Source organism: Muntiacus reevesi, chromosome 3, assembly GCF_963930625.1.
Source record: "Muntiacus reevesi chromosome 3, mMunRee1.1, whole genome shotgun sequence".
In the NCBI taxonomy this organism is placed as follows: Eukaryota; Metazoa; Chordata; class Mammalia; order Artiodactyla; family Cervidae; genus Muntiacus; species Muntiacus reevesi.
In genome coordinates this window covers 32,720,536-32,733,958 of record NC_089251.1, presented here as the reverse complement: position 1 = coordinate 32,733,958, position 13,423 = coordinate 32,720,536, and the positions used below count along the sequence as shown (strand labels likewise).

Sequence of the window (13,423 nt, the reverse complement as noted above, 5' to 3'; positions counted from 1 at the left end):
CGCCCTTCCTGCTGCTCTAGTCTCCGTGGGCCCTCCTCTGGGCCTGGACAAGAGGTGAATTTGGGGAATAGAGAAAAAGAGGGCAAAGGATTGTTGGATCAAAACCTCTAGAATCCCCAGCCAGAGCAGCTCAGTTATTGAAGACTCACAGACTGCCATGAGGAAACTGGCTCTGGGAAGATTTATTTGCTCTGCGACTCTGCCAAGTGAGATGTCAGGTCACAGGTGGAGCCCTCCCGCAGCCTGGATCGGCCCAGGAAGTAGAGCAGCCTGATGCCAGGCTGGCCTCAGAGGAAAAGGCAACAGAAGTTAGTGACGCCAGCCAGGGGCAGGGTGTGAGCCGGTGTCCACTGCCAGAGGGCACTCATACGATGCCATCAAAACCCTGCAGACCACACTTCTTGCCAGCCACCTGGCAGCCGAACCTCAGCGCCTCCTGCATGCTCTTCCCTGGACAGAGGGATGAGTGGCCAGGTCAGCCAGGTCTTTGGGACAGGGGCAGGCCCCAGCCCTGTGCCTCCTTCTGGGGTACTCACCCTGGGACAGGCTGAAGATGACCGCCGCGTTGAAGGTGTCTCCGGCCCCCAGAGTGTCCACCACGCGGGGTGGTGGGAAAGCATCCGAGTGGAGCAGCTGTCCATCAGGGCCCAGTGCGTCGGCGCCCTCCTCCGCCCAGGCACAGACCAGTGTGGCCCTGTGACACCCTCCTCTCAGCGAGCTGTTAGCCCAACCCTGGCCCCAGCCTCGTCCCCCTCCCAGGGCAGACCCTGGATGCCAGGCTCCCTCACTCCTCACACCCGCACAGGGACATGGCCTGACTTCTGCGAGCTCACCCCTTCCTCACGCGGCTATACAGGCCCCTCAGGGCCTCCTCTGCCGACCGGAACCCGAAGTGCTTGGCCACATCTTTGCTGACAAACACCTGTGGGCAGTGGAAGAGAGGCTGATGGTCACCTGAGCTCTAGCCCCAGCTGTCCCATACCACCAGCCGCCTGGCATTGATGTTATAACGCTGCTCCTCCAACATGGCCGCCTAAGCCCTCAGGTAGCGACCCGCTGTACCTCACAAAAGGTTTTCTCACTCGCTCAAGATATGCTGGAAAAGCAGCCATGTAAGCTGTGACACAAAAGTCCCAGGTCAACGAATAGCCTCACAATTGAAAACCCAGGGCGGGTCTTGAGCGCCATCTTGGGGTGCAGTCTACCATGAGCGGGTTAAATCACAGCTCTCGGGAGGGTTTTTGTTTTGTTTGGCTTTCCTCATACAACTGTGCCCTCTGATTTCTTCGTCTTTAAAACAAAGGGCTGGGGGGTTCTAGAGCTTTCTTAACACCAGCTACACATTAGAATCACCAAGGAGTTTTATTAAAAAATACTTCAGGCTCCACCTCTATCAACCAAATTGGGGAAAAAAAAATGAGGGTGGGGTTCAGGCATCCACATTTTTTAACGGGCAGCCAAGAGCCCAACCTGCTTCACTATGGTGCTAGAATTACCACCCGGATTCCATTTATGTTCCAAGTTTACATGGGTAAGTCCCCTTCCCATCCTCCCTCACCCCCTAGTGGCTCCCAACCCATAGCTGGAGGGCACCTGGGAGAATGGTGCCATCCTGTCATTTGATAAGAGGAAAAGTCAGGAGGCCCACTGAGGAGAGGCTGGCTCTGTGGCTGGCTGGCCTGGCCTTGTCCAATCCCTCTGAACATACCCATGAGCCCCCTGGGGTGGAGAAATTCTACTGCTTGCTTACTGTTGAGGTCTGTGCAAGAGCCCAAAGCAGGGAGTCTGTCTCTTTGCTTTGCCCCCACCTGCCAACATCACCATGTGTGAAAGGCAGGACAAGGGAATACTCAGACTCCATTTAAGAACCAAATTAAGCTGGATGTGACTGGGAGCTGGGGGGAGTGTGTGGGGTGGGGGGTGGGTGCTGCAGGGGACACTTACCACATCTCCATAACCAAACAGCTGGTACAGCTCCTCACGCGGCTTCTCCACCTCCACGGACACCTGGATCTTGCCCTCTGGAGGCTGCCTGGCATTGTGCTGTTCTATCCGCTGCAGCATCTTCACCTGCTCTGATGCATTCCGGCCCTGAAGCAGAGCAGGGTAGGGCAGGCAGCTCAGGACGAGCTGGGCTCATTCTTCCCTTCCTGCTGGAACTATGGGTGATAGGGGGAGACGGGCCAGGGCTTCTGGGCTGGAACTCATCCTAAGTCTCAGAATTCCAATGCTGTTATGGACCTTGGAGACCTTATCAACCAGCCCTCCCATTTCACAGATGAGAAGACTAAAGAATAAAAGAGACTTTCCTGGGACTTCCCTGGCAGTCTAGTGGTTAAGACTCAGCACTCCCAATGCAAGGGACATGGGTTCAATTCCTAGTCAGGGAACTAAGGTCCGATATGCTACACAGTGTGACCAAAAAAAGAGAGAGACTCTCCTAAGGACTACAATAAATTAAGTGACAAACAAGAACTAGAACTCAGGATCTCAAGATCTCCTTCCATCTAGACTCCAAACTTCTCTTGGAATGAAGACTCTAGTTCCCTTTATTTGGGAGCTGGGTTGGGGCCTCTCATTCCTGCCTTCCCCAGAGTTAACAGATCAGGTCTCCCATGGCCTGGCTCCTGCCAGAGTCTGGAGGAGGTGGGGCAGCCTGTAACACAGAAAGCACCGGACTTTGCCTAGAGCCAGCCTCCCGCTTCTGGTGTCTGTATCCTGCTGTGTGATCTGGAGTACATCACTGAATCTTTCTGGGCCTCAGTTGCCCATCTGAAAACATAAATGAGGACGGCGAGGGGATGGGTTGGGCAGTGCTGGGCTCATTTATCTCTAAGGAACCCCATGGTTTGAAAACCAAGGAGGCAGAACATGCGGAGGGGCTGGAAGGTCGAGGCCCTCAAAACACAGGTAGGGCAGGGCTTGCCTCAATGTGGATCCACTTGAACCGGGTCAGCTCAACCTTCTCAAAGTCTTTAGCAGACACATCTGGCAGGTTCCTGAGTCACAGGACAGAGAAGGGGCAAGGTGAGGTCAGCCAGAGCCAGGATCTCTAACTCGTTGCTAGGGCCCCTATGCCTGGCACTGCCTGCAGCATGGCAGGAAGCTGGATCTATAGCACACGCCTCTGAGGCTCAGCCCTGGAACAGACCCTGTTCCAGGCTAAACTTGAGACCACTCCTTACCCCACTGAGCTCCATCCAGACAGAGGACTGGAGGCAGTTTCCTAGAGTGCCCCTTCCTGTGTTTGAGGCTGTGATACTATCTAAAGGCAAATTCATCCACCGCATTTGTCCAGTAAGGGGCCAATCTACATGCTTTGGAGACCACATCTCCCAAATGCTCTAACAGCACCAGGGACTACAATTCCCAGAATTCCTCTTGCCAGCAGCCCGCACAGCTCCCAGCATGCAGTGTCCCGAGAAACTACAAAGGGGACCACCATTCATTCTTCCCAGAGCTCAGGTCTGGTCCTACTCACTTCTGGCTGCCCCAGCAGTGTCAGCACCACTGTCCTGAGTTGAGCAGCTCCATGTTATGATCCTGAGATCAAGGTTGGTGCTTGAGGATGAATTTATTTTTAGCTGACTTAGGTGTGGAAACCAGGGAAGGGTCTGCGTTGATCTTCCTTAGCCAGAGACCTACACACAGCCAGTGTTCTCCCATCCCTGTTCTGCACTGAATCCTCCCTCGATTTGACTAGCTGCCTAACTGTGTCCCTTCCGAGGTGCTTCCCCATTGATAAACGGGGCTGACCCCTAGCCTAACAGTCCTGCGGCAGCTGGAGATAACATGTGTGAATATGCCTGGACCGAGGCCAGTAGGCAACAGACAGTTCTCCTTGGAGCCTCTCTCCCTCCCTTCCTGTGAATACCCATATTGTGTCCCTGATCAAAGTTGCTATAGAGTGTTACTTAATGGGCAGATGGCCAAGCGTTGCCCAATGGGAAGATTGCCTCTAGCGTGTATGCCTACCCACTCATTCGTTGGGACACAAAGAGCCCAGGGCCACTGGTTACAAATCTTGTCCTAGAATGACTGCCCCTCCCCCAGACCCAGTGGTTATGCTGGGCGGTAGGGTCAGCCGGAACCCCAGGGCAGTTGGGCTTGGGCCATCTCAGCCCTAAAAGAGTACCTGGCACACACACACACTAGGTTCTCAAGAAACTAAACCTCTGAGATTTTTCAGGAGGGAATCTAGGAGAGATGTCTCTCCCTGGCAGCCTGGGACCCTAAAATGAACCCCCCTACCAGGTTAGCAAATCATCAGATGGCCCTTATCTGCTGACCCAATGTCCCTCTTCCCTCTTTCAGCAATGGCTGTGGATGGTATGTGGCATTTGGTCTAGCCTCATTATGCTGGACCCTTGGGAGTGGCTCATCTTTTTTGAATACCCAAACCCCAGCTCCTGGTGCCATGCTGCAGGCTGGCAATCCTGGAAACTCCAGTGTGCCCCCTTCAGGGATCAAGATGGTTTGAATCACATCTCCCATCCCCCTGCCCTCAGAACGACTTACCCACCCCCACCCCCAGGCTTCTGATTGGCTAATTATGGAGGAATCACATCACAAATTATATTTTGTATAGGTCTGCCTGCCCCTTTTTGGTGTTGGCCAAGGCTAAGTCTCCAGGCAGAGCAAAGTTCACCCCTTCCCACCTCACTTGTCCCCTAATTGAAAACAATTCCAAAATCACTGAACAGTATGGCATAGGGACAATTTCTGGTACATAGAGGGAGGCCACAAAGGGCAGGCAACTGGGATGCCTGCGTGGCAAGTAAGGAGGCTGATTGGTGGGCTATGGCGGGCCAGCCAGGGGGCCTTACGTGTCGTAGAGTACAATGGTACGGGAGCCATTGGAGTTGTTGACGATGCAACAAGAGCACGGGGTCTCCCCTCTGCTCTGCCAGGCCACCTGAGACACGTCCACGCCCCGCTGCCTGAAGTCAGCCACCAGGAAGCTTGGTGGGGGAAGCCCGAGCCAAGGGAAGGGCAAGGAGACACAGATTAGAGACTCCAAGTGGCCCGGGCCTTCCAGACCTTCCAGTGGGGAGCGGTGCTTCCAGTGGGGAGCACACAGGCATCGGAGAGAAGGGTCCTGCTCTGGGGGCTGAGTGATGGTGGCGGCGGCAGCTGGCAGGGTGCAGACAGGTGTACAAACCTGTAGGCATGTAGGATGGTGCGGCTACCGCTGGCCTCGCTGATGATGACTGTAGAGATGGGGACGGAGCCTGTGGTCTGAAAGACCATGTAGCGGAGGTCCACGGAATAGCGGCGAAGGTCGTCCAGGACAAAACTGCCAGGGTGGAGTAACCCGGGGAGGCGCAGTTCGGCGGGGGTTTGGGGATTAGAGGGTAGGTGGTGGGGCCACTGGGGACCCTGGGGTGCAAGCAGAGAGGCTAGGAAGGGACTGGGGTTCTTCACAGGCTTGGGGGGGCAGGAGAGGTGGGAGAGCATGGCCAGAGCTCGGGGTGGAAAATCCTCATGGACATTCTTTTAGTTCCTAACTGAGCCTGGCCTTCAGTCTGCTTCAAGCAGTAAAGATTTCACTAGATGGGGTGGATTTGGGGACTGAGGATATGTACCCTGTTTGAACCAAGCAGGTGAGGGCACTGTGGCCTGTACCTTTCAAGGCAAGGCAGTATTAATAATTACAAGGTGATACTTTGTTCCCCGGAATTCCAGTTGAGCTATTTCAAATCCTAAAAGATGATGCTGTAAAAGTGCTGCACTAAATATGCCAGGAAATCTGGATAACTCAGCAGTGGCCACAGGACTGGAAAAGGTCAGTTTTCTTTCAAATCCCAAAAAAAGGCAATGCCAAAGAATGCTCAAACTACCGCACGATTGCACTCATCTCACATGCTAGCAAAGTAATGCTCAAAATTCTCCAAGCCAGGCTTCAACATTATGAGAACCATGAACTTCTAGATGTTTAAGCTTAATTTAGAAAAGGCAGAGGAACCAGAGGTCAAATTGCCAACATCCATTGGATCATCAAAAAAGCAAGAGAGTTCCAGAAAAACATCTATTTCTGCTTTATTGACTACACCAAAGCCTTTGACTGTGTGGATCACAATAAACTGGAAAATTCTGAAAGAGATGGGAATACCAGACCACCTGACCTGCCTCTTGAGAAATCTGTATGCAGGTCAAGAAGCAACAGTTAAAACTGGACATGGAACAACAGACTGGTTCCAAATAGGAAAAGGAGTACGTCAAGGCTGTATATTGTCACCGTGATCATTTAACTTATACGCAGAGTACATCATGAGAAATGCTGGGCTGGATGAAGCACAAGCTGGAATCAAGATTGCTGGGAGAAATATCAATAGCCTCAGATATGCAGATGACACCACCATTATGGCAGAAAGTGAAGAACTAAAGAGCCTCCTGATGAAAGTGAAAGAGGAAAAAAAAGAAAGGGGGAAAAAAAAAGTGAAAAGGGAGGAGAGTGAAAAAGTTGGCTTAAAACTCAACATTCAGAAAACTAACATTATGGCATCCAGTCCCATCACTTCATGGCAAATAGACGGGAAACAATGGAAATAATGAGACACTTTATTTTGGGGGGCTCCAAAATCACTGCAGATGGTGACTGTAGCCATGAAATTAAAAGACACTTGCACCTCGGAAGAAAAGCTGTGACCAACCTAGACAGCATATTAAAAAGCAGAGACATTACTTTATCGACAAAGGACTGTCTAGTCAAAGCTATGGTTTTTCCAGTGGTCATGTATGGATGTGAGAGTTGGACTATAAAGAAAGCTGAGTGCCTAAGAATGGATGCTTTTGAACTGTGGTGTTGGAGAAGACTCTTGGGAGTCCCTTGGACTGCAAGGAGATCCAACCAGTCCATCCTAAAGGAAATCAGTCCTGAATATTCACTGAAAGGACTGATGCTGAAGCTAAAACTCCAATACTTCGGCCATGTGGTATGAAGAACCAACTCATTTGAAAAGACCTTGATGCTGGGAAAGATTGAAGGTGGGAGGAGAAGGGGATGACAGAGGATGAGATGGTTGGATGGCATCACCAACACAATGGACATGAATTTGAGTAGGCTCCGGGGGTTGGTGATGAACAGGGAGGCCTGGCATGCTTCAGTTCATGGGTCGCAAAGAGTCAGACACGACTGAGCAACTGAAACTGAACTTTGTCTCCCGGTTCCCTCTGCTTGCCCATCCCCCCGGTACTCCTCTTTTGGAAGTCCTTCCCGTCCTCATGTGATTGCTCTCATTCCACACCTGCCTTCATGATGCACAGCCAGGAGGTGGTGCTGCCTTAGCGGGGGCCGGGGGGTCCGCTCACTGCCCTCGCCTTCCACAGCATGGTGAGCCCTCCCAGTGCCTGAGGCCCCTCAGTATGGGTCCAGAACTCCTGCTCAGAATCCCCTCTGATCAGAATGAGTTGTGGGGGCTGTCCCTTGGGAAGACTGCACCAGCAGAACAAGGAGACCACCCCACCCCTCCCAGCTCTTTGGAAATGCAGAGTCCTGTCACCGGGAGCTGGCAACTATACCCAGTAGTGTAGCCACCCTCCTGGCCTTTCTCCCTATGACTGGACCCCACTTTCAGCAACAGCAAAGCTGGACAATACAGATTGGTATAAAGGTACCACATCAGGGCATCATTCTTTGTGTTACACCTTAAGGATCCTTTAAACAGTAGCTTTCCCAGGTGGCTTAGATGGTAAAGAATCTGCCTGCACTGCAGGAGACCCGGGTTCGATCCCTGGGTGGGGAAGATCCCCTGGAGAAGGGCATGGCAACTTACTCCAGTATTCTTGCCTGGAGAATCCCATGGACAGAGGAGCCTGGGGGACTACCATCTGCGGGGTTGCAGAGTTGAACATGACTGAGTGACTAACACTTCCACTGCATGGATGGAAAATATGATTTGGTTTGCCAAATAACTTTTTGTCCCCACAGTGCCAGGCATATGGTAGCTGCTCATGCAGTGTTTGTTGAGCATGTGGGGAGAATTTGGAATGGCACACTTATTAGCATGACTGCTACTCAAAGTCGGGCCCACCACCCAGAGCAAGAGGCCCGGCCTCGCTCTAGCTGGGAGGAAAGGCAGCTGCTGAAGAGGGTTGGCAAGTAAGCGGCTGTTGGCTCTGGGTCCCTCTGTCCCACCCCAGAGGGCAGGCTCTAGCCCCATTATTTGCTCCATGCCAGTTCCTAGGGAAGGGAACCTGGCTGCAACTTGGGGCTGGGCTCTAACAGTGTTCAAAGGGCTATGCTTTTCAGGCCAACAAACTGGCAGCCTGCCCCTGTGCCCACAGTGGGCAAAGTGTGGGCCTCACCTCCTGATAAGCGCTTGCTGAGTCAGCAGTGCCAGGGGTCAAAGGGCTCTTGGGTCCCTGCAGCAACCAACACAGAGCAAGTGCATGGGCCACTATGGGTGGCAGCCTTCTGGCCGATGGAAGCATGGGTCTGGGCCCAGTTTTAGCACGTGGCATCGGGGTGTCCTTGGGCAGGGAGCTCTTGCTGCTTCAGTGAACAACAGGGACACCAACACTGGCCCTGCCCCCTCAGTTAAGGAAGAAACTGTGGGCCTGGACCCTGGGACCATGGATGCAGGACATCTCGGAGGGCGGGTGGGTACAGCATGTCCCTAACTGCCTTCTGCCACAAGCACAGGCAGGACAAGGATCATGAGAAGGGCAAAGTCACATCCACCGCGGAGAGTCTGTTGGAAGCAAGGAAGGAGAAGGTGGGAAGCTGAAGCAGGCTCCAGGGAGTGGCCAAGGAAACAGGCTGTGAAAATGAAACCTTAACAAGAGCAACATTAATGACTGAGCAGCAGATAAGCCACACCAGGGAGAGTCTGGGATGCTGGTCCTCCACTTCCCGACTCCCCCACCCCCTGCCCCCGCCCCGCACCACTACCCATTTCTGGAGGTCACAAACCATTTCTCAGAGACTGTCCACCCAGGGCCAAGGCTTCCTTCTCCCCCCCACCCTGAGGGCCGCCCTTCCCTGCTCCCACCACTCACTCGGCAACGTGGCCCGGGGCCAGCGAGCCCATGAAGGCACAGGGGGCTCCAAGCAGAGAGAGGATGGTGCAGGAGTTGGATGCATTGCCTCCACGCTGCCATCTCTGGGACAAGCACCTGCAAAACACAAGGAGGGTCCCTGCAGCTCCAGCAGACTGAGCCCTGGTTGGGGCCCCCAGAATGAAAAAGCCAGGAGGTCCCCCTCAGAGAGCATCCAGGCCAGCCTTAGGCTCAGCAAAGGGAAGAGGCTCGGGTGAGGACCAGATCTGTTCCCCAGCCCAGGCTAAATTCAAGCTCACAGTGATTAATATCTGTCTCCCACTATTCTTATGACATCAGGAAAGCACTCCCTCGGTATCATCACAGTTTGAGGGTTCCACTGACTCTAGGTTACCTCCTCCTCTGTAACAGTGACCCAGTTCCCCACCTTCCCCCTCCTCCCATCAAGCCTCCTCCTTGACAGCTGCCTCTTCCCAAAGGTGGCAAATCTACTGCTGCTCCTGTCTTAGGAGAGCCCATTTCAGTAATAACTTAGACTAAAATGATTAAGACAAGAAGCAAACCTGGAAAAAAAAAAAAAAAAAAGAAGCAAACCTGGACACCGTGATTATTTAAGAAGGTGGAGAGGAGGGGGGTTGCATGATAACTTTTACTTGTCAAAAGTTGAAAAAGATTGTTGAGTGAAGACAAGTGTTTCTCCATCTTTGTTTTTCTTTTTTTCAGCTTTATTGAGATGTAATTGACATAACATTCTGTAAGTTTAAGGTGAAGAGAGGGATGATTTGATATATGTGTATACTGTGAAATTATCACTACAATAAGGTTAGTTAACACATCCATTCCAGCACATAGTTGCCTTTTATTTTCCTTTGTTTTTATCCATCTTTACTGAAAATCTAACAAAAGGAAACTAAGTCAGGATACACCTGATGGGCTGTCATCATCAACAACAAAAATGATAATTCACGCATATACAGTCAAAACACTGGAATGATTTTTCATTTGTGTTCCAATAATACTGTGAGGTAAACAGTTCAGGCTGTTATTTCTATTCTTCCAGTTTCAAAAAGGATAACAATAATAACTGCGGCAGCTTACCATAAGGGGAACAAGCACCAAAGAACCACTAATTAAGAGAAATAAATGAAGTAGAATTTTTAGACTAAGGTCTATTTGTACACAAAACTTAACACAAGTTCCCTTTAGCCTTTGGAAAAGGGGGCCATGATCCCATGAGAAAGGATACTAATCTGTAAAGGATCCAACATTTCTCAAGCTATGAGCTTTAGAGAAATTTTCCTGCTGTGAAGAGAGGAGAAGCCTGGAGGGACTGGACTTGCTCAGAGTCACACCAACAGTTAAACACAATGCTGATACCAGAACTCAGGTTTCCTGACCCCAAACCACTCCAAATACTTTGTACTTTTAACTGGGTCCCAGCCTGAGGAGGTTTCAGAGGAAGGGGCTATAACTTTACTCTGTGGAAACCCTTCAAAGTCACACGGACGCCCAGCTTTCTGTGCAGAAACGCTCTGCTGAGCATGAAGATGCTTTCTGGAAGGCCCTTTAGGCTTGGACTCTGAGAGGCCATGCCATTCCTCAGGGGTCTGGCCGAGTTCCAGGTGGCACCTCCTGAGAGTTCTCCGCTGCCCAGGGAGAGAGCCTGGGACAGGAGGGGCTGAGACGCTAGGAAGGCCTGGGTCCCCACTCAGGTCTGCCCATCTGGGAGGCAGAGTCCAGGAGCTGGGCTAGATGGGATGGGTGCATGGGAGAGAGGCCCTGAAGACAAGCAAACTGCTCCGCAGTGGAGCAGAACCATGGGTCTGGGGGATGGGGAGGCACCCCCTGAAGGGCAGGGGGCGTGGAAGACATGGGAAGGGTCTCTTCAGAGAGGCACCTCACTTAGTGCCAACCTTCAGAACTGGCCCCCATCAGGGGGACTAGCAGGCTCTGGTCCCAGCCTCCTGACAAGCAAGCTTAAAGGGCTGGGACTCAGCTCTAGTGGAGCAGGCACTCTGGGTTCCCCCAAGGTCCCCCAGAGTTCGTGGAGAACCTGTAGCCCTAGAATTCACTGTTCTCCTGAGAGTAAGCCTATCCCTCACTGTGTACCAAGTCCTGGGGCCGGCCTGACCTTGGTAGGTGGGTGAGGTCCATACAGCAGCACACCCTTGGCCCAGGCCCCACTGTCCCTTCACCCTTTGCCAGGGGCTCTAACGTCTGGCAAACGAAGCAGCCCAAAGCAAAGGGTCACCTCCATGAGATGGGCAGAAGCAAAGCAACAGGGAGCACCTGAGAGGGTAGAGGGCTGGAGACCTAGAATTAGGTTTTACTACTGCTCCGCCGCTCCTTAACAATGTGGCCTCTTACAAAAACTGTCTCACTTCTCCAAATCCTTAGCTTCCTCATCTATAAAGAGGGAACGGGACTGATCCTTACATGCTTCCCGTGGGCTGCTGTGAGGAAGGCATGTAATAACGCCTGTGATAGTGCTTTATGGGCCCAAGGCCTGAAGAGCTCCCGGCGCTCTCCCCTCAGTGAGCCTCATGGTTACTGGCACTATAGTGTCTTCCCGAGCTCAATCTTGAACTCACCTTTTGTCCAGGTCTTGGCTGAGACAACTGAGAGCCAAGAAGCAATTCTTCTCTGTATTCTGAGCACTAGACTACCCCGAGAGAAAGTCCCAGATTCCACTGCATTGGAGTGTCTTGGGATGACAATGTAATGGTGCGGTTCTTATCAAGAGTAAATATAGGAACCAACAAATGACTCTTCAACTTCCACCAGACAACCAAGAAGGGTGTTTTCCACTATGTTGTTCACCGAGTACTGTAAAAAGGACTTCTGGTAAACTCCTTTTGGAATTCAGCACAAGGAAAAAGTCTGTATGGCTCATGAACCAGCTAGACCATAACTCATAGCATCTCCAAATTTGCCTGCAGCGCCAGCAAGCCCTGAGCTACAATGAAGCTCAAAGACCATGGTTTTCAATGTTTTTGAACAGTCTAACTGCACATACTTCTTATTGTAAGCTACCTCGAAAACACTGTTTAAAAGAAACAGATGAGATCTATAAGTGGTAAATAAATTAGAAGTAAATGCTGGTGATAGGCACGTGCACAGGTCTCGTTAAAAAGGAAGGCACTGCTTTTGCACCTTCCTAGCTGTATGCCCTTCGGTGAAGTCACTGTGTCTCTCAGGGTCTCTACTTGCTTAGTCTACTTGGTAAAATGGGGATAATGGTGTCTGACAGGTCCCAGGATTGGAAATGCTTAGTGAAGAACACAATGCTATCCAAAGCCTGGAGCTTAATACTAAAGGCCTCAATTCTTTCCCCAGGTCCCCGGCAGAGGGCATGAGGCACCGGCTCCCAGGGCTACTCACAGCCTCGCTGCGGGGCCCCGGCTTCGCATCCCTGCAGTCTTAGCCGCCTGGCACAACGCGGGGCTGCAGCGGCCCCTGGGGTCACCAAGGGGCCCGGGCGCCCCTACCTGCTGTCCGTGTCCTCCTCTGGGTATTTGTCCATCACATTGATGATGTCCAGCACCACTAGCCCCACGCACAGAATCTGTTTCTCTTCCATGAGGTTGCTCCCGGAGCTTTCTGCCCACCTGGCTGACGGGTTCCTCCCTGGTTCTGCCTCCTATCCGGGTGAATGGTGTCCCGGCTCCCAGAGTCTGGCTCCTCCTCCGCGTTCGGAGCTCCTCCTCCAGGGAGCCTCCGGCGGCGGCGAGGGGTGCCGTGGGGTGCAGGGGACGGAGCGGGGCCCTTGCTCCCCACGACCACCCACTCCAGCAGACCTGAGAGCGCAGACCCCGAGGTCTCGGTACCCGGTCTCTCCTTGGCAATCTGCGTGGCCCAGGAGATGGCTACGTCTTCCACTTCTTGCCCTCAGTTTCCTCACTTGTCAGACGAACTCTGAGCTGATGCAAAGCTCTCTAAAGCGTAACTAGGCAACCTCCTGAACGCCAAGAGAAAGTACAGCAGAAGAGCATCCCATGCCCCACCCGCTCCCGCACCAGCCGATCTCTCTCCAGACCCCAGGCCCGCGGGGTTGAGTCGGGCCTCGCAGCTGCGGCCTGACCCGCAAGCATCCCCAGCCGCGACTCGCGCTATCCCGGCTGCCCCGCCCCGCCCCCGAGGTCGGGCCAATCCCAGACCGAGGCCTCGCCTCTGCCGCGGAGCAGCCGGGGCACGCAAGTTGGGCCGCGAAGGTCACGTGACGGGAGACCCCGCCCAGCGGCGCCAAGGTCTCGGGTGGCGCCCTCTGGCGAACTCGAGTGGAAAGGACGCGACCAGGAGGAGGGCCTGGCTGGGGCTCTAAGCGGTGGACGCGCTTCGCTCTCGCGCGTCCAGAGCAGGTGCGGGCAGAGCTACTCCGGCCGGAGCTGAAGGCGAGAACCTGGTCGGGGGCTCCCTCACCCCG

The 13,423-nt window shown here is 53.0% G+C and overlaps 1 protein-coding gene across 2 annotated transcripts; it reads right to left on the bottom strand.

Annotated features, from left to right (window-relative positions):
* Positions 1 to 197: 197 nt before the first annotated feature.
* On the bottom strand, positions 198 to 13,106 carry KHK (ketohexokinase). Of its 2 annotated transcripts, none has more exons than XM_065928775.1 (8): positions 12,489 to 13,106; positions 9,001 to 9,117; positions 5,162 to 5,296; positions 2,927 to 2,999; positions 1,945 to 2,091; positions 834 to 922; positions 537 to 694; positions 198 to 450 (listed from the first exon to the last, which is right to left on the bottom strand). In XM_065928775.1, exons 1-8 carry the CDS (start codon positions 12,578 to 12,580, stop codon positions 365 to 367), a joined length of 897 nt encoding a protein of 298 aa, XP_065784847.1. In that variant the 5' UTR covers positions 12,581 to 13,106; the 3' UTR covers positions 198 to 364. The 2 variants fall into 2 exon arrangements, with proteins under 2 accessions (XP_065784847.1, XP_065784846.1); XM_065928774.1 differs by lacking the exon at positions 5,162 to 5,296 and adding an exon at positions 4,827 to 4,961 and having other exon boundaries at positions 206 to 450; positions 12,489 to 13,101.
* Positions 13,107 to 13,423: the final 317 nt, after the last annotated feature.